This window comes from Sorghum bicolor, chromosome 1 (assembly GCF_000003195.3).
Source record: "Sorghum bicolor cultivar BTx623 chromosome 1, Sorghum_bicolor_NCBIv3, whole genome shotgun sequence".
NCBI classification, from domain to species: Eukaryota; Viridiplantae; Streptophyta; class Magnoliopsida; order Poales; family Poaceae; genus Sorghum; species Sorghum bicolor.
This window is the reverse complement of record NC_012870.2, coordinates 66,652,597-66,679,230: the sequence shown is the minus strand read 5'-3', so window position 1 is coordinate 66,679,230 and position 26,634 is coordinate 66,652,597. Positions and strand designations below refer to the sequence as shown.

At 39.3% G+C, this 26,634-nt stretch overlaps 2 protein-coding genes and 1 long non-coding RNA gene across 3 annotated transcripts; 1 reads left to right on the top strand and 2 right to left on the bottom strand.

Moving 5' to 3' along the window:
• On the bottom strand, positions 833–2,105 carry LOC110431816. The gene is made up of 2 exons (XR_002449281.1): positions 1,791–2,105; positions 833–1,257 (listed from the first exon to the last, which is right to left on the bottom strand). It is a non-coding gene; the product is annotated as an uncharacterized LOC110431816 (long non-coding RNA).
• On the top strand, positions 2,715–3,349 carry LOC8083657 (RING-H2 finger protein ATL2). Its single transcript, XM_002467843.2, has one exon. It carries the CDS (start codon positions 2,743–2,745, stop codon positions 3,265–3,267), a length of 525 nt encoding a protein of 174 aa, XP_002467888.1. The 5' UTR covers positions 2,715–2,742; the 3' UTR covers positions 3,268–3,349.
• On the bottom strand, positions 22,132–26,592 carry LOC8082320. The gene is made up of 5 exons (XM_002465259.2): positions 25,926–26,592; positions 25,323–25,593; positions 24,512–25,235; positions 22,638–22,689; positions 22,132–22,404 (listed from the first exon to the last, which is right to left on the bottom strand). Exons 1-3 carry the CDS (start codon positions 26,309–26,311, stop codon positions 24,513–24,515), a joined length of 1,380 nt encoding a protein of 459 aa, XP_002465304.2. The 5' UTR covers positions 26,312–26,592; the 3' UTR covers positions 22,132–22,404; positions 22,638–22,689; position 24,512.

Below are 26,634 nucleotides of genomic sequence, written 5' to 3'. Positions count from 1 at the left end.
CAAGAATACGTACCAAATGGCCCCTCACTCTTGTGCCCCCCTCCTCCCTTCCACCCATAGCCCCCTCCTCCTCCACCATGTGGCGATGGTGCAGCCTAGCTGAAAGTGGTGGCACGGCCTATATGTCACCTCCCTCTCCCTCACCATCCGATCAATTTGACGATGGATAGGGGTGGCGACGCGTGTGGCCCTTGGCTTCCCTTGCGACAGTGGCGCGAGAAAGGCCTAGATGTGCATAAATCATAAAGATCAATATCTATTCATGAAAAATAGAACATCATGAAGTATACAGGACCAAGAAGGTCAAGTGTACTTTTTTCATGTGAGGTTTTATATGAGGTTTCACACAAAGTTTTTTATGAGGCAATATATGCTAATTCAACTTATGAATGTGATCTAGGTTTTCGGATAGAGTTTTTAATGAGACTTGTATGTCGTGATATCGTCCAAGAAGAGTTTTGTAAAACACACTAAATCCAGACCGAAAGGAAAGGATGACCTGGAATTGTAATCCTACTCTGTTCTCTAAGTATGCGCTATATTGTAATAATCAATAATAAGATAACTAAAGAATAATTCTCCTACCTTATGCATATGTATTTTCTATTTTCTTCTAGTGTGCTGATCTAGATAAACATGGAGAGAAAGGTCTTAACAATGTGTTAGTGACGTATTTTACTACTTTTTTTTAGGAATCAGGAGCAGCTAGGAGCTCCTACTGTAATTTACTAGAAAGGAAATAAACAAAGTATACAGTTAAGACAAAAGAAGAGAGGAGAGGAGAGGAGAGGAGGAGGGGGGATTCAGGAAACAAAGAAAGAGAGGAAAAAGATCATGAAAATTACAAATGAGACATTGCATAGCAAATTGAATTATGGGCCTCTCTAAATCAATGTGACATATATGGGTGGTTCTGATTTTTATGGCTTTGAATCAGGGGCAAAGATACATATACCTCAAAAGTAGAAAAATAGTGATTTTAACCAAAAAAATCACTATATATGTATCTCCTATCGGTTATTCTAGCGCCCTGACGTCCGGCGCGCGACATGCGTCCGGACGCCGCTCCCCTTCCCAAACCGACGGTGCTTTCCTTCCTAAACCTGCCCGCCCTGCAAAATCGGAATGGAATAGATTGAGTACGCCATTTTCCTTCCCAAATCCTGTCCTCTGTTCTGCACCGTGCCCCCGTCTCCGTTCCCCAACGCACCCTGTTCTCCTATCACGTCTGTTCTCCATTACTCCTTAGTCCCAAAACTACAAAACATTTAAAATTAAAACATTGCAAAAATATTGTAAACTGTGCAGTGCATCATCGCAATATAAAATACTACAACAACGCAAACTATGTAGTGCAACATTAAAAAATATGTACTGCAACATTAAAAAATTATATACTGCAACATTTGAAAATTATGTAGTACAACATCTCATGCAGTAGGGAACAAGAAAAAATAGAAACAACTCAATAATCACCTTCTGCAACATTTGAAAAAAATAATTTCAACAATTAAAAACCCCTATTGCAACAATCCGAATATTAGGACTCTCTTTGTGCAACAAACGAATCACCCTATTACAACAACATTCGAAAATTATCTATTGCAACATAAAAAAAACCATTACAACACAGAGAAAAAAAGCGTACAAAATAACAAGGGGATGAGTATGAAGTGCAGCCCTGACCCATCAACTTCGAGCTCGTTGGAAGGAGGGAATAGGACCAGAGCTCACCGGAGCGAGGACGTGGAGGAGGGAGAAGATTCAGACCCACAAAAGGACCAGCTTACCTCGTCAGAGCTGCCGCCCCGCACCGTCATCATCCTCATCTCCGGTGACTAGATCGATTTCTAGGTCATCGGAGAGCGCGGAGTTATAATATAGGTCACGGATGGGGAGGAAGGGAGGGAGGGAGCGCCAGTGGGCAGGTGAGATGGCAGCAAGCTGGCGCGGGCGCAACATCCGTCGAGTGTGTCGCGGCAGTGAGGCGGGGTGTGGGGATGAGAGAGCAAACGGCAGATTGGAGATGAGGATGAGGGAGCGCAGAGCAGTAGCGGATAAGGATAAGTTGGTCGAGATGTTTCTCTCCGTATGCAGGTCCGTCCGGACGAGAACGGGCGTCCACTGTATATCATTACCGATCTCCTATTGCAGAAGTTTATGCACGCACAAGGCAAACATATATATATTTCTCTATTTTGCTTTAGCTTTGCCATTCCCTTGAGCATACTATGTTGTTTGGCCTCAAATTGCAATTTCCCCGAGGCTTTAAACGAGTAGGGTTTGTGTTCACTTACCGGACGTACGGTTCCTCTCTCACACATGCTACTACTGTGCTGGTTAAAAAACATAGGTAGTCTCAATGGCTTGAATGGAAAGTCGCCATTGCTGCGGATCCTCGCTACACGCGTGATCGAGCCTAGATTTTAATACCCCTTCATCCCACATATTTTTCGTCTCGTGGCCTGTCGCCATGTGCCGAATATGCTGGATATATGCTTGGAGGTGTGCACACTCGTCACACCGTACGAGCCCAACTGCCCAAGATAACATATTTTTCGTCTTGCGAAGAATAAAAATAGTGAGATATTCGTGTTATATATTTGCTCACACCGTCGAGCAGATGCAAACACCACCGCGCGCTAGCTGTGCTCGAGCTTCCAGCAACACCTCCTGGTTCTCAGTTACGTGCATTAAGCAGGTATATACTTTTGGAGCATTCGAGCTCTGATCCACAGATCAATGGAGTCGTCGTCGTCGTCGTCTTTGGACAGCAACCTCAGGTTCGACTTGTACGCGGTGCTGGTGGGGCTCGGCCTCGCGGGCTTCCTCGCGGTGTGCTTCTGGCGCCTGTACAAGCTCACCGTGTCCGCGCGGCCGCAGGACATGATGCCCACCGCCACCGCCACCGCCACCACCTCCGATGCCGGCCGTCTCAAGACGGGAGCGCTGCGGCAGCAGGACGTCGCGGCACTGCCGGTGTTCGTCGTGCGCGGCCGCGGAGCCGGAGCGGACGATGGCTGCGCCGCCGCGCCGTCGGTGGAGTGCGCGGTGTGCCTCGCGGAGATAGGCGACGGGGAGACGGGCCGCCTCCTGCCCGGGTGCGGCCACAGGTTCCACGTCGCGTGCATCGACCGGTGGTTTAGGGCTAACTCCACGTGCCCGCTCTGCCGCGCGGCGGCCGTCGGGGAGCAGCAGGGCGCGGTGGAGACGTGCAAGGCCGCCGCCTCGGCACAGGAACAGGTGGCGGTGGTGGTGCAAAGCTGAGCGAGCGAGCTGGCCGGCGTCAAAATCGGAGGTCTGAGAGATTGTTGTTTTGGATTAGACAACTTTCTCATCAATGTGTCAACCAAACATGCATGTCCATATATACATAGTGTGCGGCATTTGTAGTTTGCAAAAGTGTTCTTTTAAAACTTCTGTTACTCCTTTCTTAGTTTGACATGAAAAGGTACGTTGTCAAGTTACATATAATCTCTGCTATTTGTTGTGTTTGGTTGCCTGTGCAAGGATTAATGCATGTTAGCCTAATACAACGCACCTTATGCAATATGTATGGCGATGTTTGGTTACGATGTATATAGTCGGCCGGTGTTTGGCAATAACATTGTGTTGTTTTGCATATGATGCTCACCTGCTTCTCTTTACGGTGGAGATTAAAATCATGTCCCTTGCATGGCCAAAAGCGGTAGTAGCCCGAAGAGTTAAAAAAAAAAAACGTAGTACACACTAGCCAATCGACACCCTCAGCAGCGGCAGTGCCAAACTGCCCACCATGGCTAAATGCTAAGGTAAAGAAAAGAAGAGAAAAGAGAAGAAAAATATATTGCAACTTTACAACCAGCTTAGGCATAAGAACCAAAAAAAATTAATTTGTGTAAAAGACATGTAGACCATATATTAATAAGGATGAACTAATTATTATATAAGTAAATACATAGAAGGCTGCAAGAAAACCTTACAGCCGGATGCTCGCTATATTATTAGTTAACGGAAAAAGTCTACATCACCCCATCCGGATGCTCGCTATATTATTAGTTAACGGAAAAAGTCTACATCACCCCCTGAACTATGGGGTGATGTCTACTTTACCCCCGAACTATGAAACGGTCTAATTTACCCCTGAACTATCCAAAACCGTTCAAATCACCCCCTGGACGGTTTTTGACGGCTGATTTGCTACAGTAACCATGGTTTTGCAAAACTGCCGTCAAAAACCGCCTAGGGGTGATTTGAATGGTTTTGGATAGTTCAGAGGGTAAATTAGACCATTTCATAGTTTGAGGGGTAAAGTAGACACCACCCCATAGTTCAGGGGGTGATGTAGACTTTTCCATTAGCTAACCTTGCTCTGCGGGCTGCATATGGCAGTAGACCAGTGATGGGAGTTTCACTGGCTCGTCTATGAATGAAACTGTCATTTGATTAGTCCACAGCTGTAATGGCATCGCAATGAAAATGGTGCCGTCATCTCACTTCTGTTTTACTAGCAATTTCAGCATTTTCAGTATATATGTGGTGCTCAACTGTACATGATTAGCACTTTCTGCCTTTTTTCCTCCTATTCTAGGCCTGTCTGGAACACAAGGAAATTTTTTCTGTTCCTGTGTTTTTCTGTGAAAATGAACTGATTCCTATGAAAATCTTGAACAACTCCTGTAAAATCCCAACTAATCAACTTTTCTGTTTTCTAGCACAAAGAGTAAAAGCACATATACCTTTCGATCAAACTACACAAACAAAATGATATATCCAGTAAGAAACTGTTTCATTAAACTGTAGATTTCGGTCTAATTTGTTCCACATAACTACACGCGCCATTTTTTTCTTGAAACAGAGAACATGAGTTGAGGATACATTGGCTAGCCTTAGTAATGACTTTGTGATACGAAAAATGATATCTGATGTTAAGCAAAATTGGACGAGAATTTGAGGATAAATGGATGATATGAAACAGTATTTCCTTGAACAAATGTAATTAACTTTCTCTAGGACCAACAATAAAGGGTGTTTAAGGCCAAAAAAGAACTCTACCAGAGATTTTTCTTAGTCCTATTTAGTAGATTTTAAGGAAAATGAGATCTGGAGAGACGCTCCGATCCAACCACATATATTACCTAAGAAACTATAATTTATTACGATTAGACAAGCAAACATAGGGAGAAAGGTAAAGTTTATTTTGCCCTCAAGGGCATATGTGCTCTCACTCTCTCACCTATTGGATTCGTTTTGAGAAGTGTGCAAACACACATCTCAATGCGAAAATGCTTTGGGATGTGTTTTTGCACACTTCTCAAAGCGAATCCATTAGAGTGAGGGCATGTGTCCTTAAAGGCAAAAAACCGCCTTTGAGGGAGAAGTCTAAATAGGCCCTCTACGTCCCAAGCATTTACTCAGATTCCAGCATTAATGTACTCCTTCCGTCCCAAGAAAAAAAATGCAATTCTTATTTTTCAAGAAGTAAAACTTGTTCAGGCTTGTTCAAATCTATAAAAACTACTAAAATTTTATGACACAAAATAAGTATATTAATTATGAAATACATTTCCATACAAACCTATATTGGAGACATAATTGTTGATATTGTTTTCTATAAATTATGATCAAAGTTAAAAAAAAAAGGCTGACCGACTCTAAATTTATAATTTACATTTTGTTAGGGTGCAGGAGGGAGTATGTCCAACCTAGTTTTCAATATTTTCAGTTAAAATGTTATCTTGTAGAAGCAATCTTCATACTAATATAAAAAACTTTAGTCGTATATTATTCTACATTAGCTTGCCTTATCTTTGTACTGCTAGATGGAAACAAAAATTGTTCTAAAATTTTGTAATCAAAGACGACACGTCCTTTTGATGGATCCAATTATGACTTCTATGCATTCATTCAAGCGCTAGATAACTTGAGAAGGTCGTGTATTGCAGTTGCAGCTAGCTGCTCTTTCTGACTTCGGCGCGCGTAATAATGGCCTTGTTTAGTTCGCAAAAAATTACGTTTTCGGTTACTGTAGCACTTTCGTTTTTATTTAATAAACATTGTCCAAACAAAAAGTAACTAAGCTTAAAAGATTTATCTCACAAATTACAGATAAACTGTACAATTAGTTTTTATTTTTATCTATATTTAATACTTCATGCATGCGACTAAAGATTTGATGTGACAATGAATCTTGAAAATTTTTGCGAACTAAACAAAGCATAAATTACTACTCCCTCCATCCCAAATTGTAAGTCATTCCAAGAATTTTGGAGAGTCAAACTTTTCAAAGTTTGACCAAATTTATATGATAAAATAATAATTATTATGATACCAGCTAAATATCATTAGATTCTTTCTTAATTATATTTTCATAGTATACTCACTTTACATTACAAATCTTAGTATTTCGAATATTTTTTATTTTTAGCCTATTTTTAAAACAAATTTCAAATTTAGGCCGCTTAGAAAAAAAATTTCAAAACTAGACCGTTTGGCTCCGCCACCATGCATGGTGGGGCAAATACACATGACCCCGCCATGCATGGCGGCAGGGTGCACGGGTGACGTGGCGCATGGCTGGCAGAGTACGCTGACGTGTACCCCGCCGTGACCGATGGCGGGTTTGTGCACCCCACCGCCGCCGTGACCGATGGCGGGTTTGCGCACCCCACCGTGGATCATGGCGGGGCACGCCCAGGACCACCAAAAGCCGCCGCTCCCGCTCTTTCTCTCCCTCTGTCCTACCCTACCCGCGCCCGTGCCCGCATCTTGTTTAGTTTAAAAAAATTTAGAAAATCAGTACTGTAGCACTTTCGTTTATATTTGACAAATATTGTCCAATTATGGACTAACTAGGGTCAAAAGATTTGTCTCGTCAATTTCGATCAAACTGTACAATTAGTTTTTATTTTTGTTTATATTTAATACTTCATGCATATGTCTAAAGATTCGATGTGACGGAAAATCTAAAAAAATTTAAACAAGGCTGACAAGTCTGGTCACGTGAACATGCACGACCGACTCGGGAAAAGTGGCCGAACTGACCACTCAGGCCTTGTTTAGTTATGAAAAAATTTGGGATTTTGCTACTGTAGCACTTTCGTTTTTATTTGACAAATATTGTCTAATTATGAACTAACTAGAATCAAAAGATTCATCTCACGATTTATAGATAAACTGTATAATTAGTTTTTATTTTTATCTATATTTAATGTATTATGCATATACCACTATATTCGATATGACGGGAAATCTTAAAAGTTTTGGGAACTAAACAATGCCTGAACTGTGGGCGCAGCTTTATGGACATGATGACTACGGCTGCTGCTAGAGCTAGGCTTTGTCCAAAGCGACATGATGACCCTAAGGCCTTGTTTACTTCTCGAAATGAAAATTTTCGTGACACTGTAGCACTTTCGTTTGTTTGTGGTAATTATTATCTAACTATAGACTAACTAGGTTCAAAAGATTCGTCTCGTCAATTTCGACCAAACTGTGCAATTAGTTTTTATTTTCATTTATATTTAATACTCCATGCATGTGTCTAAAGATTCGATGTGACAGAAAATCTTGAAAAATTTTGCGTTTTTGGGTGGAAGTAAACAAGGCCTAAAACTAAAAAACTTTTCAAGATTTTTTATCACATTAAATCTTGCGGCACATATATGGAATATTAAATATAGATAAAAAAACTAATTACACAGTTTGCCAGTAAATTGCGAGATAAATCTTTTGAGTCTAGTTACTCTATGATTGGACAATGTTTGTCAAATAAAAACGAAAATGTAACAGTAGCGAAACCAAAAAAATTTCGCAAATTAAACAAGACCTTAGACTACAGATGTGACCCTAGACTCCATGATGTGCTCAATTCATACGTGAGCAGACCACAGGACAAACATGTCTTGTCAGCCTTGTTTAATTTCCAAAAAAAATTGCAAAATTTTTCAGATTTCTCGTCACATCGAATCTTAGACGTATGTATGAAGTATTAAATATAGATAAAAATAAAAATTAATTATATAGTTTAGTCGAAATTAACGAGACGAATTTTTTGACCCTAGTTAGTCCATGATTGGATAATATTTTTCAAATACAAACGAAAGTACTACAGTATCGACTTTCCCAAAAATTTTTGGAACTAAACAAGTCCAGCTCTCTGCCTCGTGTGCATTGCATTGCTTGGTACGTACCCCACCATGATCCATGGCGGGGTAGCCCTAACCCGCCAGCGATCATGGCGAGGTCCAGGTCAGCCACCTCGGCCATGCAGCGCCACGTGGCAGGGTCTACCCCGCCACCATGCATGGCGGTGCAGTGTTTTTGCCCCGCCATGCATGGTGGCGGGGCCAAACGGCCTAGATTTGAAAATTTTTTAAGAAGCAGTCTAAATTTGAAATTTGTTTTAAAAATAGGCTAAAAATAAAAAAAAATTCTAGTATTTCACCCTATAATTTTAGTCAAATATGAAAATGCTTTGACTCTCCAAGATTCTTGGAATGACTTACAATTTGGGATGGAGGGAGTATAAAACAACTTGGAGCTGGAACACTGAAAAGCCTGAAAGTACGATTCCATAGATGATGGAGCCACTCATAAAGTCATAATGTGCAGAGAACGCAGGCCGACAAGAAATGTCATGGGAATCCCTCCATCGATTTTAGAAAGTATGGTCAACTGCCACAGAGAAGATACTACACCCAACGAGCACCTAAAACACCCTCAGATATCAACATGATTTCACGTGCATAAGCTGTCAATTTATTCTTGCTGTCAGCAACTCAGCAGTGCTTCGAATGAGACATCACACGCTGACTAAGCAAAATATTACATTAGGACTCTGGCATTATTATATATATACTACTAATGAGGACTGATATTTAAATAATCTATCGCAAACTACGGACAATCCCAACAGAAGGTCTTCTTGTGTAGCTTTTGTTAAGAATTAAATTAAATGCCAGAGAGTTGTTGACATAGACCTTCCAAGCTATAGTTTTGTTCTATGTCCAAATGCCAGTGAGGAGATACTTGAGCATCTCTCCTCCACTGTCCTTTTTCAACACCTTGTTGGAGTTCTATTGATCTATATGTGCCTGATGATTGAATTTTTCTTATGCTCTAGGAAAACTCTCGGTAAACCATGTGCATCAATCCCCTGAACAAAAATTCTGGTTCAATTTACTCCCCTTAAGTTGAGTTTTAAGTTAACATTTGCGGGGATGATAAAAGTTGATAACACGAATCATATATAATATGCATTGTTACCAGGTACATTCATAAATGTTAAAATGATTACAATGACAAAAATATATATCATTGGGCCATAAATTATGATGTCTACTGTCACCCTTCAAAATTTGAACTTAAACAAGGCTTCTATTAAAAGTGTTTTTGTCTGGCTTACTTAAACAACGCTCAAACACTTACGGTTGTTCAGACACAAATACACTTCGAATGAGACAAGGCTTCTTAAAAGTGTATTTGGGAGTAAATCAAACCAAAACTTGTTTGAGGGTTGTTCAGACACAAACACTTTCTTGGGATGAGTAACTTAGGCTTTTTTCTAGTTTTTTTAATAATTTTGTATGGAAATTCAAAAGTATTCCTCAAATTTAGGAAAAAACGTAAACGTACTGTTGTAATCGCTCCAAATGGTGAAAACTTTAATTTTGTCCTATGATTGACAACAGTGGTATATTTGTGAAATTTCCAAGATTCGAGGAATTATCTTGTAATTTCCATACAGAGCGTATAAAATATATTATCTGACGATTTGCCTCTGTAACACCCTAAAATCTGCTCCTTTTAAAATAGATGAAAATTGATTTAGTTTTGTATTTGAGTGCTCATGAAAATATAAAAAAATAGATTTGCTCCTTGTTCGGCACATCTTTATTCCTTGTTTTACAGCCTATGCTTTCGTTTCGAGTTTCCCAAAATCTTTTCTGGTAACCCAAATCACTCCTTTCAGTTCCTCACCCGTCAATCAATCTCTAAAAAGTTACCGGGAATTATTTCAGCATTTTCCTGAAACTCGTTCCACTTTTCTGTGAGCATAATCTAATTTTTAGATACTCCTAGATATCTTTTATGAGCTATAAATACTTTATTTGGGTTCCTCATGTTCTAAAATATCTCTAAGAATTTTCTCATAATTTTTGGACCCTTCGGAGTATTTTTCGGACCTTAAATATTAATTCTGGACTTTCTAGAATTATTTTTATTCACGAAATTAATTAATTCCGAAAATAATAAAATATCTCGTTTTTCCATCAACCCAAAACCCTAACACTATATATATGCCGGCGTAGCCCTTGACGCGCTGGTTGCGAAAGTACGGCCGGTGTTTCGAGCCGCCGCTTCTATCGTCCTAGATCTAAAGCCGAAGTTTCAAAAGCTAGAGCTCCGACGAACTTCCGGTGAAAGTTCGGCGAGTTTTTTTCGGCCATGTTTCGCATCTATGGCGAATTCTGCTTCCATCCCGAGGTTTGTGTCGTGGTTCTCTACACCGGCATGCTATTGGCTTTTTGCGAATTCATATCGTTTGATGGATTCCCTAACATCTCTCTTTTCCGGCGAACTCACCGTGAGAGCTTCTTTTCTTCCTTGTTTTTACAGCGGTCATGGCCGACGTACTCTCGGCCCAGGCCATCACGGCCATCTCCCGATCTTGTGTCACCACCCCGCGTCCCCTCCTGAGCCAGCACGCTGCAGGAAGCAGCAACGCCGCCGCAGCCTGGCTGTTCGGTCGACGACCATCGTCACTGGCAGCGAGGCCGGCCACATCCTAACCCGCGTGGTCCCTGTGCCGTGCGGCCTTGGGCTGCCGTGTTGCCCAACCGTGTGCCTTGCTCCTACGAAAATCCCTACTCTATCCCTCCACGAGCATGAGCAGCAGTTGCAGGTCTGCCATGGCCACGATGGGAAACAAGATGGCCAAGGTAAAAGATGACAGTAATTACGGATTTGCCATTGTTCGTTTAATTCCTGTTGTTAATTCGTTTAGGTCGGTTTCGAGTAGTTCAATTGTATTATATTCATGTCGATACGCCCTATGCAGTAGTTCAATTGTATTATATTCATGTCGATACGCCCTATGCAGTAATTCTAATTTTTTTTAACATGTCATTTAATTATAAATTTATTAACTTAAATACTAATTAGATTAATATTTATTTAATAGCTTGCCAATTAAAAGCAATCTGAGTTTAACTCCGTTCTTGTTGCGTTACGATCACGTCAACCATAAGCTATATGAGTAGAACTTTTAACATGTAAATCATTGAATTTCATAAGTTAAATATTAATTTAATATATGCTTACACTGTTTCTAATTAAAAGCATAAAAGATTTATATTTTGGTCCTTCATAAATTAATGTTAATTTAACTAATATTAACCATGATATCTTTTGCATTATAAAATATTTAGTTCAACCTTAAAACATAAGTGCTTTAGTTTAATTGCCACGTGCTTTCTATACATAGTTAAATATTAAATTGATTAATACACTTGCATCTAGTTTTATAAATAAAAATCAATATAGGTTTTATATTTATGTATTTCATATATAAATATTAAACTGATTAAATTCTACACATAATTATGTTTCTAAATTATAATCTATTCAGTCCAAACATGTATGTTAAATTCGATTAGATTTTAGATGATCTCATATGTCAGTTGGTATTTACATGTTAGTGTTGAATTGGTATAAATGACAGCTAAATATTTATAAATAAAATATAATTAGTTTTAGCTTGACTTTTGAAAATAAATATGTTAACATTATTCTGAATTAATAACTTATATATTATTTTGTTTACTTAAAATATGTAAGCTTCTCTTTTATAATATAAAATTATCGTTAATCATTTCTTTTAACGATAGGTTCGGTTCTAGTGCTTCTTGCGATTTCGTAGCGTTGATTCTCTTTTAGTACGCTATTTTCTCTTGTGTGGTGTATTGTCTTAGTTGCTTCTATTTGTTGCTTGTATGTTTGCCTTGTGTGGTGCTTGCTACGAGTAGACGAGAACCGCTTGTGAGCGCTGAAGATCAGAAGGTGATGAAGCTGATGATGTGAGAATTGAGCAAGTGTTTAAGGCAAGTATAACTTGGGACTATCCTTGTTACCTATACACAATTAATACAATATATATCATATGCATGCTTTCACCTTGATGACCTTAGCAAAATCATAGATGATTGTTATCCTGGATTCCTTGTTACCTATTTTGGGATATGCATTTGGTAGTTCTTGCTAGTGCTTGATTATTAATCCATGATCTTGTAACATGAATATTTGAATATACAATAAACAATAAAATAAGCTTTCTAGCAACTTGAATATAAAGGGTGGAAAGAACTCTGGCTTTTGCTGGATTGATCTTGACCCTCCATAAGGACTTATCCCTTGGCAAAAGCTGGGACAACTCGTACAACCATGAGGGCTATATGGCTCTGGCTTTAGTCAAGTATGAGTAAGCTTTTCTAGCTTGTTAGAGGTTACCCGAAAGGGCGGAGGGGCTGAACCGTTTTGGGTATAGTGCGAGCCCCTGTCCTTATGTGTATAGGCTGCGCGTCATTGTGCCATTTGGAAGGGGGGTATCTATATCTGCGCGCAAAGGAAACCTTGCGGCCCTAACTTGTTAGACGAACCTTTGAAAGACTTCATAGTGAACCCTGCCGACCTTCCTTGGTAGTGGGTTAAGAGGCTGATCACCTCGGGCGAAAGGGTAAATCACGACTCATGGGTAAAGATGTACAACCTCTGCAGAGTGTTAAATCTGGTATACTAGCCGTGCCCACGGATACGGGCGGCCCGGAAAACTGACGGAATAGATGGACACTGATGAACGTGAATAATGATAATAAATGATGGTTTATTATGTTGTTTATATGTGTTATTCTTAATTCTTGTGTACATTGATCATGTGGTTATGGGATTTAATTATTCTACCTTGATATTTGTTATCTAAATATAAACATGATATCTACGTATAAAAGCTAAATGCAGTCAAACCAGTGTCAGCTTTTTGAGCCTCATGAACCCCTGGTTATACTTGTTGAGTACGATATGTGCTCACTCTTGCTATTTCCCACCACTCCAGTCCACTAGAAAGAGTTGATTAGAAGGATGGAGTCATAAAGGATGTTCTCAAGATACAAGAAGTGCTAGGCATATGTTACCCCCAGTCAACCGTCCCTGTGAAGATTGAGCCTGAAGATTAGTTACCATTCCATGATTCTCTGATGTAAGTGTTAATTATAAGTATGTTTTCGCTATATAACATTGTTTTTGATACTATTGCTTCTGTTGTTGTATGTGTGGACTTCCTGGGCACACATACGGCTAGCCTGGTTTTGTTCTTTAAAACCGGGTGTGACAGATTGGTATCAAAGCAATGTTGACTGTAGGACGTATGCCTAGATAGCATTGGTCGATTATAAAAGTCTAATTTGCTATAAAACTATTTTTTTATCCATTGACTCTATGATTTGACTATTTCTCAATCCTTGTCCCGTTGTATCCCCTCCTTGATAGCTTCCTTTGAGCTATTACTGCTTACTCCCTTGTTTTTGTCCTATGTAAGTTTATTAAAAGTTTTCTGATCCTACTTCATTCAAAAGTTCGATTGCCTTTTATCATCTCTAATCTGCCCTTTAGGATGACCACCATTGTTAAAGAAACACGTGTACAGTCAATGATGTGTTGTGTGCTTGTCTTCTTTGGTGTGTTGCTTGTGTGTTGTTTTCATCTTTATAACAAAGAGGGCCCTAAAGATAAAGCTCTGAAGTTAAGCAAAGCTCTTGTTAAGTGGGGTAGCATCTTCGGTAGATCATCTTTGCTCCTTATCTTCCTTGCAACCCACTAGGTCTTATGAATTCCTTTTATCATGCAAGTTCTTTCACCTCATGAATCTCAAATCAAGGAATTGTGCGCACTATAAGATGTACATTATCTTCATATTATCTCTTGTTAATCTTCACTTCTTGTCTTTAAACCTCATAATGTGAAGACTCTTGTTAATCTTCACTTCTTGTCTTTAAACCTCATAATGTGAAGACCCTGTGATCAACTTTTATCTATCTTTTTAACCTTTGTTGATATTTCTCCTCCACATATGCTGATCTTCAATCCTTTGATCTCATGTCATAAATCCTGAATTAATCTTGAGAGACAATCTTTGATATGTTTGTCAACTTTTGTTAATCATTAATCCCTAAATCATCTTGTCAAAAGTCTCAAAGCAACCTTGATGATCACCTTTATCATTATCTCTAGTCTCTTCGAATCTCGGGACGAGATTCCTGTTAAGTGGGGCAGAATTGTAACACCCTAAAATCTGCTCCTTTTAAAATAGATGAAAATTGATTTAGTTTTGTATTTGAGTGCTCATGAAAATATAAAAAAATAGATTTGCTCCTTGTTCGGCACATCTTTATTCCTTGTTTTACAGCCTATGCTTTCGTTTCGAGTTTCCCAAAATCTTTTCTGGTAACCCAAATCACTCCTTTCAGTTCCTCACCCGTCAATCAATCTCTAAAAAGTTACCGGGAATTATTTCAGCATTTTCCTGAAACTCGTTCCACTTTTCTGTGAGCATAATCTAATTTTTAGATACTCCTAGATATCTTTTATGAGCTATAAATACTTTATTTGGGTTCCTCATGTTCTAAAATATCTCTAAGAATTTTCTCATAATTTTTGGACCCTTCGGAGTATTTTTCGGACCTTAAATATTAATTCTGGACTTTCTAGAATTATTTTTATTCACGAAATTAATTAATTCCGAAAATAATAAAATATCTCGTTTTTCCATCAACCCAAAACCCTAACACTATATATATGCCGGCGTAGCCCTTGACGCGCTGGTTGCGAAAGTACGGCCGGTGTTTCGAGCCGCCGCTTCTATCGTCCTAGATCTAAAGCCGAAGTTTCAAAAGCTAGAGCTCCGACGAACTTCCGGTGAAAGTTCGGCGAGTTTTTTTCGGCCATGTTTCGCATCTATGGCGAATTCTGCTTCCATCCCGAGGTTTGTGTCGTGGTTCTCTACACCGGCATGCTATTGGCTTTTTGCGAATTCATATCGTTTGATGGATTCCCTAACATCTCTCTTTTCCGGCGAACTCACCGTGAGAGCTTCTTTTCTTCCTTGTTTTTACAGCGGTCATGGCCGACGTACTCTCGGCCCAGGCCATCACGGCCATCTCCCGATCTTGTGTCACCACCCCGCGTCCCCTCCTGAGCCAGCACGCTGCAGGAAGCAGCAACGCCGCCGCAGCCTGGCTGTTCGGTCGACGACCATCGTCACTGGCAGCGAGGCCGGCCACATCCTAACCCGCGTGGTCCCTGTGCCGTGCGGCCTTGGGCTGCCGTGTTGCCCAACCGTGTGCCTTGCTCCTACGAAAATCCCTACTCTATCCCTCCACGAGCATGAGCAGCAGTTGCAGGTCTGCCATGGCCACGATGGGAAACAAGATGGCCAAGGTAAAAGATGACAGTAATTACGGATTTGTCATTGTTCGTTTAATTCCTGTTGTTAATTCGTTTAGGTCGGTTTCGAGTAGTTCAATTGTATTATATTCATGTCGATACGCCCTATGCAGTAGTTCAATTGTATTATATTCATGTCGATACGCCCTATGCAGTAATTCTAATTTTTTTAACATGTCATTTAATTATAAATTTATTAACTTAAATACTAATTAGATTAATATTTATTTAATAGCTTGCCAATTAAAAGCAATCTGAGTTTAACTCCGTTCTTGTTGCGTTACGATCACGTCAACCATAAGCTATATGAGTAGAACTTTTAACATGTAAATCATTGAATTTCATAAGTTAAATATTAATTTAATATATGCTTACACTGTTTCTAATTAAAAGCATAAAAGATTTATATTTTGGTCCTTCATAAATTAATGTTAATTTAACTAATATTAACCATGATATCTTTTGCATTATAAAATATTTAGTTCAACCTTAAAACATAAGTGCTTTAGTTTAATTGCCACGTGCTTTCTATACATAGTTAAATATTAAATTGATTAATACACTTGCATCTAGTTTTATAAATAAAAATCAATATAGGTTTTATATTTATGTATTTCATATATAAATATTAAACTGATTAAATTCTACACATAATTATGTTTCTAAATTATAATCTATTCAGTCCAAACATGTATGTTAAATTCGATTAGATTTTAGATGATCTCATATGTCAGTTGGTATTTACATGTTAGTGTTGAATTGGTATAAATGACAGCTAAATATTTATAAATAAAATATAATTAGTTTTAGCTTGACTTTTGAAAATAAATATGTTAACATTATTCTGAATTAATAACTTATATATTATTTTGTTTACTTAAAATATGTAAGCTTCTCTTTTATAATATAAAATTATCGTTAATCATTTCTTTTAACGATAGGTTCGGTTCTAGTGCTTCTTGCGATTTCGTAGCGTTGATTCTCTTTTAGTACGCTATTTTCTCTTGTGTGGTGTATTGTCTTAGTTGCTTCTATTTGTTGCTTGTATGTTTGCCTTGTGTGGTGCTTGCTACGAGTAGACGAGAACCGCTTGTGAGCGCTGAAGATCAGAAGGTGATGAAGCTGATGATGTGAGAATTGAGCAAGTGTTTAAGGCAAGTATAACTTGGGACTATCCTTGTTACCTATACACAATTAATACAATATATATCATATGCATGCTTTCACCTTGATGACCTTAGCAAAATCATAGATGATTGTTATCCTGGATTCCTTGTTACCTATTTTGGGATATGCATTTGGTAGTTCTTGCTAGTGCTTGATTATTAATCCATGATCTTGTAACATGAATATTTGAATATACAATAAACAATAAAATAAGCTTTCTAGCAACTTGAATATAAAGGGTGGAAAGAACTCTGGCTTTTGCTGGATTGATCTTGACCCTCCATAAGGACTTATCCCTTGGCAAAAGCTGGGACAACTCGTACAACCATGAGGGCTATATGGCTCTGGCTTTAGTCAAGTATGAGTAAGCTTTTCTAGCTTGTTAGAGGTTACCCGAAAGGGCGGAGGGGCTGAACCGTTTTGGGTATAGTGCGAGCCCCTGTCCTTATGTGTATAGGCTGCGCGTCATTGTGCCATTTGGAAGGGGGGTATCTATATCTGCGCGCAAAGGAAACCTTGCGGCCCTAACTTGTTAGACGAACCTTTGAAAGACTTCATAGTGAACCCTGCCGACCTTCCTTGGTAGTGGGTTAAGAGGCTGATCACCTCGGGCGAAAGGGTAAATCACGACTCATGGGTAAAGATGTACAACCTCTGCAGAGTGTTAAATCTGGTATACTAGCCGTGCCCACGGATACGGGCGGCCCGGAAAACTGACGGAATAGATGGACACTGATGAACGTGAATAATGATAATAAATGATGGTTTATTATGTTGTTTATATGTGTTATTCTTAATTCTTGTGTACATTGATCATGTGGTTATGGGATTTAATTATTCTACCTTGATATTTGTTATCTAAATATAAACATGATATCTACGTATAAAAGCTAAATGCAGTCAAACCAGTGTCAGCTTTTTGAGCCTCATGAACCCCTGGTTATACTTGTTGAGTACGATATGTGCTCACTCTTGCTATTTCCCACCACTCCAGTCCACTAGAAAGAGTTGATTAGAAGGATGGAGTCATAAAGGATGTTCTCAAGATACAAGAAGTGCTAGGCATATGTTACCCCCAGTCAACCGTCCCTGTGAAGATTGAGCCTGAAGATTAGTTACCATTCCATGATTCTCTGATGTAAGTGTTAATTATAAGTATGTTTTCGCTATATAACATTGTTTTTGATACTATTGCTTCTGTTGTTGTATGTGTGGACTTCCTGGGCACACATACGGCTAGCCTGGTTTTGTTCTTTAAAACCGGGTGTGACAGCCTCCTTCAGATGTCTTGGAGCATATGATCAGTTCGAAATGGGCACATATTGAATTAGAAATCAGTTCAAACCTAAGATACTTCAACATTAGTAGTCGATGATTATCCATCACAATAGAGAAGAAACATTTTCCACAGAATATTCGATGGATACACTCTCTTTTGTTGTCTATTTCTTTCCTTCCTCTTTTTGTTATACCTTTCTTCCTAATTTTAATATGTACAACCGGAAGGCTTACCTTATATTTCCTTGAGAAAAAGTTCTCAACAGAAGTAGCTGGCTGATTGAAAGCGAAAGTTGCAATCAGCGAGTGCTCCTGTATGGGCTAATAATTTAAAGAACCATAAGTCTAAGAGGGTTTTCAGTAAATTTACTAATTTAGGCCCGTCTAATTGAAGTTCATTATCTTTTGCTCTCTCATTTATTCATATTCTAAGAGCATATCTCTAGGAGTTTGGTAAAAAATCTCTATCTTAATATTTTAGCAAAAAGAGAAAAAAGCTTTCTCCAGTAGTTTAGTAAAATAGCTCCTTACCAATAAAAAATTGTCAAATATCCTCTTCAACTCATAAATTTTCAAAGTCGAGAGAACTCCCTATCTCTCCTCCTTGTATCTGTTTTCACGTCATTTCTCGTACAGTCCTCTGGTCCGACCGTCGTCGGTATGTACCGGTCTCTATTGCCGCCGCCCCTATACGTCAATGTTATCGTTCCGTGCTTGCCTCTGCAAGTGTTATTGATCTTTGGTTCGAAAGCATGGCATGTTGCCTTCTCATATGCGTAGCCTACTATCTTTATATATGCTCATCACTTGCATTATTGGTCGGAAGGCATGGAAGCTAGGCACGCCTTGCTGACCATACAGAGCTAGTGCTCGTTTCAGTGCAGTGCCGACAAAAGATATAATTTTCTTTTCATTTTTTTATGAACAACATAATGAACCAAAAAATATTAAATGTGGGCACTACTATAACTTTTAGAATGTTATTATAGGAGACTGTTGAAAAAGAACAAAAATTAAGGTTAATGTTTCTTTTGTTAACTTGCTAAATTAATTAGTTTAACAAGTAAATTATACCAAGCTCCCGAAGATGCTCTAACATAACTAGATTCGATTGTAATAGGCTTCTATCAAGTACTGTCTTTTCATTCTCATTCATAACTTACGATAGGCTTTAGTTATCAATAACTCTATATGTCTTCTCGTTATGAATCTTTAATGTTTGATATATACTCTCTTCGTTCCAAATTATAAGTTTTGACTTTTTTATATCTATTTTGTTACACATCTAGACGTATATATATTGGTTGCATGCCTCATGTTATGCAGAGATCGGAAGTTGCTCTCTTTAGCTTTGTATCAACTCGATGTATTGCTTTCGAGGTTTTAATAAAAACTTCCTTTATCAAAAAATAAATAAATCTAGACACATATTATACCTAGATACATCTAGCAAAATGGATATACCAATGAAGTCAAAGTGACTTATAATTTGGAAGGGATGGAGTATTTTAAATCCAAATGGTACTCAATATTGCAATTTTTTTAATAAAAAACTCCACATATGGTAAAATGCCACTTTCTTGTAAGGGGAGGGAAGAGATTAGCGAATCATGACAGAACTGATGGTAATATGTCCTGACGACGAAAGCTAGGTTCACTTGCGACTTTTACCAGTTTAATTATATATTCGATTGCTAGATGTATAACTTAAATAACTTGGTGATAGTGATGCTTTTGCAGCTGACCTTTTCCATTTTATCGTCATATATAGAAACTATAAAAATAATTTCAAGCTCTGGAACACAACGAAATACGTAAAACCTCCATGGTCCATGGATGATGGACCCATTATGCATTTATGCAGAGAAAATCAACAAGAGATGTCATGGTATCTTCCATCTCGATTAAAGAAAGAATGGGTGAAGTTGTCAACCGTCAAGCCAAAGAGAGAGACTAGCTCCGTTTGCGTAACTGTACTCCACGTGCTTACCTAGCATGCACCTCGGTCATATGTACCGTACTAAATGATGAGAACACTATAGCTATCTGATCTTCTGTGAAGTGAAAATAACATTCAAATTGGTGGAGAGTTGACACACGGTTCGAGTTCGACTTCTAATCACAAAGATCTTAACTCTGCAATCATGACACAACGTCTTCGCTAGTTATCAATCATGCACTACTGCACTAGCTATCCAATTAATCTCTCCATAAAGGCGCTAATATAGCCTGCAAATCGAAGAACAAGAAAGAATACAACCAATAGATTAAACTCATGAGATAGTCTCACAAACCCATAAACAAATAAACTATTTAATGATATATTAATCTAAGTAAAATTTAAACCCTAAATTAGATGACGACTACTGAATACATAGTATTAGGAGTGTCCAAAGACTCAGTGTCTCTAATGGACTTCAACATGATACAGGGCCCAATAGCTAAAACTATAGTGACACGGCACCCTCACAGATTATGTATGTATACGCACTTGTTTTCATTGTTTGCATTGACTAATAACAAATTTGGAGTGGAACTGGTTTTATTGGAAAGATTATCTCGTTAACTTTCCTTGATATATAGAATGTTGAAAATAGGAGTACATATGTGATCTAGATGACAATTTTAGTGCGCGATATTCTTGGACACTGAGGTGAAATCGAACTTAATATGGATTATAAATCTCCAACTTGGCTTGGACGCCCCATGCTTAGACGTGGTAATGGATTAGCATCCAAATACAATTAAAATTTAAGAAAAAAAAATCCAAGTCCAATCCTATCCTATTACAAAAGGACTATTGTACAATCCAATCCAACCCAATTGCTTTCAAGTTTCAAATCCAAACCCATCCCATATGATTGAATAATAAAAAAAACTATTATAAGTACCACATTGATTCTATGTCAAAAGCTAGACCCTACAATTTAATATCTCGAGTTCACATCTTAAAATAGTGAATTTAACCGACAATTGTTAGAGATGACTCAATATAATTGTGCACTATATTGTGTAGTATGTGGACCCCACGTCAAAAGATGGACTTAGAATTAAAAAAATCTTGTGTTTAGACCTTAAAACTTGAGCAAAATTGATTGAAATTTGTTGAGATGATTCAATGTGATTAACCATTATTTTATATAGATTAGTGTCATCAAATATATAAATAATTTTCACGTCGAACACTGGACCTAGAATTAAAAACCTCATGTTCACACCATTATCTCAATAAAATAGTGAAATTAATTTGTTGTACATGAACAAGGTCGAGGACGTCACCTTGGAGGGGATGAATAGGCATTTCAAAAGTTTTACAACATAATGGAGAAAGTTAGTTTAAAAACCAAGTTTCCTGATTGCTCGGAAAACTAAATCAAAACTCTAAAGTCCACATTGAATACAAAGTGTGTGGTAGTGAGGTCTATGGACTTATTGGGCCTTGTTTAGTTCCCAAAAAATTTTGCAAAATTTTTCAGATTCTCCGTCACATCAAATCTTTAGACGTATGTATGGAGTATTAAATGTAGATAAAAATAAAAACTAAATGCACAGTTTGGTCGGAATTGACGAGACGAATCTTTTGAGCCTAGTTAGTCTATAATTGGACAATATTTATCAAATACAAACGAAAGTACTACTATTCTTATTTTACAAAAAATTTGGAAGTAAACAAGGCCTCTTGGTACTTAAGGCACTGAAATATACAAATTGCAGGATCCTTGTTTGCCATTTTTAATTGTCGACAATAAGATGGTGCTATTTTGGGTGAAACCTGGGGCAGACAGGCATGCAGCACATGTGGGAGTGCTTCCTAGATTAGGGCACCTTCAAGCCCTATTTATTAGGATCATGCATGGTGTGCCACCGCGGTACCGAAATCGACCGGATAGTCTTTCGTAGCTGCTGCGGCTAATATAAGGCCAGTCTCGGTGCTTGTTTCACTACACGATTTCCAAAACGCCACATCAGCTTTTGCGGGATGAAATAATTGATGAAACTACCCTCCACAATGCTTTGTTTCATCTCACAGTTTCCAAAACAAACTAAAGCATTAAATTACTAGAACCATTTGCAAAACGATCAGATCATATGCACCGGCTGCCATGTAGCCTTTTGTACACACACATTCGATACTGGAGATGACATCAGCCTAAACTTTTCTGAACATATAGCAGTTCAACGCACATGGGCATCCAACGCACATAAAAATGAACGATAGAAGCAACAATTTGTGACTGGAGCACATGGGCATCAGCATAAAGCAGTTCAGGTCAAACAAAGATAGCCAAGGTTATTTACCAATGGAACTACGATATAGTAAACTAAGATCGATATAAGAAAAAGTTCAGATAACTCCAGCAGATAGCCTTCAGCAGTGCATATACTAAACTAAGATAATCGATAGCCTTCAGTAGTTCAGGTCACAAAAATTCAGAAAACGCAGATAGTCTTCAGTAGTTTCACCACAAAGTTGCTTTCATCCTGTAAATGAAAACAATAGTTTGGCATGAGCTCAGGTTCAGGTTTAGGTTCATTAACATGATCATATACACATACAGCGTTATCAGCTTCATCCAAACGAAAAAAATTGTACTCAGCACCCATTTTTCAGGTTCAAGCTCATTCACATGTTCTAATAGAGATATACTACTATGTGGTTCAAGCTATACACCCATTTTTCAATTAAGTATAGTGATCAAGTTCCCAGAACTAACCTTACTCCGCAAGATGACTTTTTATATAACTTATCCATGCCAGATTCCTACCCTGCAGAAACCAAAATAATTGACAATTAGCAGTCATACATTAACAAGAGCACATGCATATTTATATAAATGATACAAAATATAAAACAATTACATGTATTTTTTTCTCAAACTCCACGGCTAGATGCACGACCACCAAACTTATTCCAAATATGTTCGATCAAATCATTCTTAAGTCTGCGATGAGCCGACTTATCACGAATAGAAGTATCTTTTTCTAAAGTTCTTTCTAACGGAGCATCCTGTTCCGGAGAGAACTCCGGTGCTTGAACGGCTGATGAACTAGGTGTCACATTCAGATCTAGATTTTCTTCAATAATGTGTTGTTCTTTCTCATCTTCAACTATCATATTGTGAAGGATGATGCAAGCTAGCACGACATCACGAAGTACAGCTCGGTCATATAGACGAGCTGGTAGTTTTAAGATGCACCATCGACGCTGCAATACACCGAAGGCTCTCTCGATATCCTTTCTTGCCCCTTCTTGTTCCTGTGCATACAACTTCTCTTTCTCAGTGATAGGGATTCGTATCGACTTCACAAACACTGCCCATTCAGGGTATATTCCATCAGCTAGAAAATACCCAATGTTGTGTTGATTCCCATTCACCATGTACTGGACTCTAGGAGCTTGTCCTTTAAGCTCATTGATGAATACAGTAGACTGGTTCAAAACATTAATATCATTGTTAGACCCCGCTGCTCCAAAGAACGCATGCCAAATCCAAAGATCATGTGAGGCCACAGCTTCAAGTATCAGCGTCGGCACTTTCTGATCACCCCGCGTAAACTGACCCTTCCATGCAACTGGGCATCTTTCCCATTGCCAATGCATGCAGTCAATGCTGCCAAACATACCAGGAAAACCTCGTCTCTCACCAAGTTTGAGTAGACGTTTTGTATCTTCCATAGTGGGACGCCTCAGATATCTCTCACCAAATACTTCTCTAACACCTTTCACAAAATTCTTCAACGCCTCCATTGCAGTGGTCTCTCCTATCTTCAAGTATTCATCTAGTTGATCTGCAGCACTACCAGTAGCCAATTGGTGAATAGCTGCAGTACACTTCTGTAGTGGACTCAGTCCTTGCCGATTAACTGCATCGACCCTCTGAGTAAAATACTCAGACCATTGTCCTAAGGCATCAACGATGCGTTGAAACAGCGGCCTAGACATACGAAACCTTCGGCGAAAAATATTAGAGGGGTAAAGAGGATTTTCTGCGAAATAATCATCCACTAGTTTTTGATTTGCTTCCTCTCGTGGCCTCTTGATGTGCCTCCTCGGATTCTTTCTATGGTCAGAAGCCTCTTTTTGAAGATCCTCGATTGTGGACTGTATGACTGTCGTGGCTTCATCGAGAGCATTATCTCCAACAAATTCAGAGAACGCCGACTTGCATCAGGGTGGTCAGACATCTTTGTAGATGAGGAAATAGAGAAGGTGAGGAGGGAAACCAATCGATGCATAAGAAAATAGAATAGAAGTTTTGAATAAAATATGGTCACCTCAAAGATGAAGAACGAGAAGGAAAAAATATGAAGAAGTGAAGAGTCCTTCGTGTTCAATCAGAAAAAGAGAGGAGGCATTCGTGTAGTTATATAGGTGAACAGGCATGCAAATATGAAACTGAAGCCAGAAACTGATGAGTTTTCAAACATAATGTGAAACTGCCATTCACACTAATAAATTTCAGGAAGCCTAATGGGTGGCCGTGAGCAACCATTCACACTAATAAATATATATATTGCAGTTCACACTAATAAATATAAATATTGCAGTTCACACTAATAAATTTCAGATTTCAATTTCAGAACTCACCTTAGTCTCCAAATAGCTTCTCTTCTAACTTGTGTATTGCCCTCGCATGGTTAGCCTTTTCACCTTCAGACATGTTGCTTGTATCTTTAGTAAGTAGAGTATTGTAGACCATTAACATCTTTGCTTCCTTCTCCTCTAGTGCTGCCTTCAACTGTGTATTTGATATCAGAAGCTGTGCTTCTGTGGCCTTTTCGAGCTCCACCTTCCTATCTTGCTGGACCTTGGCAATTTTTTCAATGGTGTCGCCAAGGCCGACAACTACTTCCATACCTTTTGCCTTCTTGTGCTTCCCACTGCGCTCAGCCTTCGCAGCTTCTCTACCAATGGGACGCATCTGTTCTTCTGGAATATCATCTACCTCAGTCTTGTCTTTCTCCTTCTCAAACAGTGCACACCATTTGGGCTCGTTCTTGAGTATCTTCCACCAATGCACCAACTGAAAACGCTTTCCAAACCTATTTGCATACATCTTCTGTGCCTCTTCTTCCAGCATGTCGTCGGAGTAACCACTTGTATGTATCTGAGTCACCGAAGTCCAATAGTCATTGAAATCACCAATCGATGACTTGAGGCGTGACCAATGAATCTTCAATTGGTTGAATTCCCTTGTACGCTTCCCGTTCCCTTTCCTGTTGAATTCAGCAGTGACTTCCTTCCAAAATGTGTCACCCTTCTTGTCATTTCCATGAATTGGGTCTTTAGAAGCTTCCAACCAAGAACTTGCCTACAAAACCGATAATAAGAATATAAGAACAAATGAAGTTTGGTACCAAACAGTGGTCTACAAAATGGTTAACTGATCATAGCTTACCAATCGCTCCTCTTCTTCATGAGTCCAATATCTTTTTTTTACTGCCTTGTTTGTGGCACTGTCTTCATCGTCATCAATCACAATATTGTTAGTTGACGTGCCTTGTCTCGTAGCTTGTGGTGCTGGTGTTCCGTAGGCACTTGCTGGTGGAGAGATTGGGTTGAAGGCCATATTCTGACCAACTAGATGAAAATTTTCTTCTGGTACTTGCGGTCGCGGCGGATAGTGTTGTTGATTCAGCATATACTGAAAACCACCTGGTGGATACATCCTGTAATTTTGACACAAAGAAGCAGCCAACTAGTAAAATAATTCTTCACTGCTCGGGGCATCAAGCTGTACATTGGAAAACTAATTCAACAGTAGGCATGCAAACTAATTGAACTAGTAAAAATTTCTTCACTGCTATGTGCATCAAGCTGTACTAGTAGGCATTCTCTTTCTTTTCTTCACTGCTATGTAAACTAGTTTGCAAAGATATTCAAAATCAAATAACTGAACAGTTTGTAAACTAATTGAACACCAGGCATTCCAAAACCTACTCAAATTAACAATTTGCAGACATAGAAATCAAGTATTTGCAGAGATTGAAATCAAATATACCATGGATTTGAGCCTTGTTGGTTTCCCTGTTGAGATGGAAAATTGGGGAACATGGTCCCCCATCCTGCTCCTTGCGGTGGCTGTGGCAGTATGGACGAAGTCGCTGCAGAAGGGGAGGAAGTAGGCACACCAGGGGCGCCCGACCGAGCAACTGAGGAGGGAGGTGGCGCAGCAGGCATGGCAGGTGGGGCATTTGAGGAAGAAATTGGTGGTGGCGCTACCGACGAACGTCGAGGCTTCTTCAGTCCAAGACTTGTCTGGCGCGTCTGCCCTCCTCTGCCAGAACCGCGTCGCTGAGAATCCCCTCCCGGCGGCGGATCCATGGCCGGCGGAGGCGGATCCATGGCTGGCGGAGTGGGGTCCGTGGACGGTGAGCGACGGCGCATCCCCGACTCTGCGGACGGCGGACAGGGCTTCGGCTCACGGGAAACTACCGGCGGACAGCTGGGGGCGAGAAGGATTGAGAAGGGGGCGGATTGGGATTGAGACGCCGTGACTGCTTGGTATGGGGTGGATAGGGCGGGATGGAGGGAGTTGGACTGGATGCTGGTGGCACGCGGGAAGATTGGGATGGCGCGGGAAGACGGCGATGGCGCGGGAAGAAGAGGGAAGGCGCACAGGATCCGGCTCCTGGCGCTGGTGAAACGATGGTCGCCCTCAACGCCGGTTTCACTCTGTTTCACACTATTTCCAAGATGTTGGAAATAAC

Bases quoted from the DNA above. Each gene is read 5' to 3' on its own strand.
- LOC8083657 (XM_002467843.2), top strand. From the start codon at position 2,743: ATGGAGTCGTCGTCGTCGTCGTCTTTGGACAGCAACCTCAGGTTCGAC.
- LOC8082320 (XM_002465259.2), bottom strand. From the start codon at position 26,311: ATGCGCCGTCGCTCACCGTCCACGGACCCCACTCCGCCAGCCATGGAT. The intron at 25,594-25,925 runs GTATATTTGATT...TCAAAATTACAG, and splicing joins CAACAAGGCTCAAATCCATG to GATGTATCCACCAGGTGGTT. The intron at 25,236-25,322 runs GTAAGCTATGAT...TCGGTTTTGTAG, and splicing joins ATGAAGAAGAGGAGCGATTG to GCAAGTTCTTGGTTGGAAGC.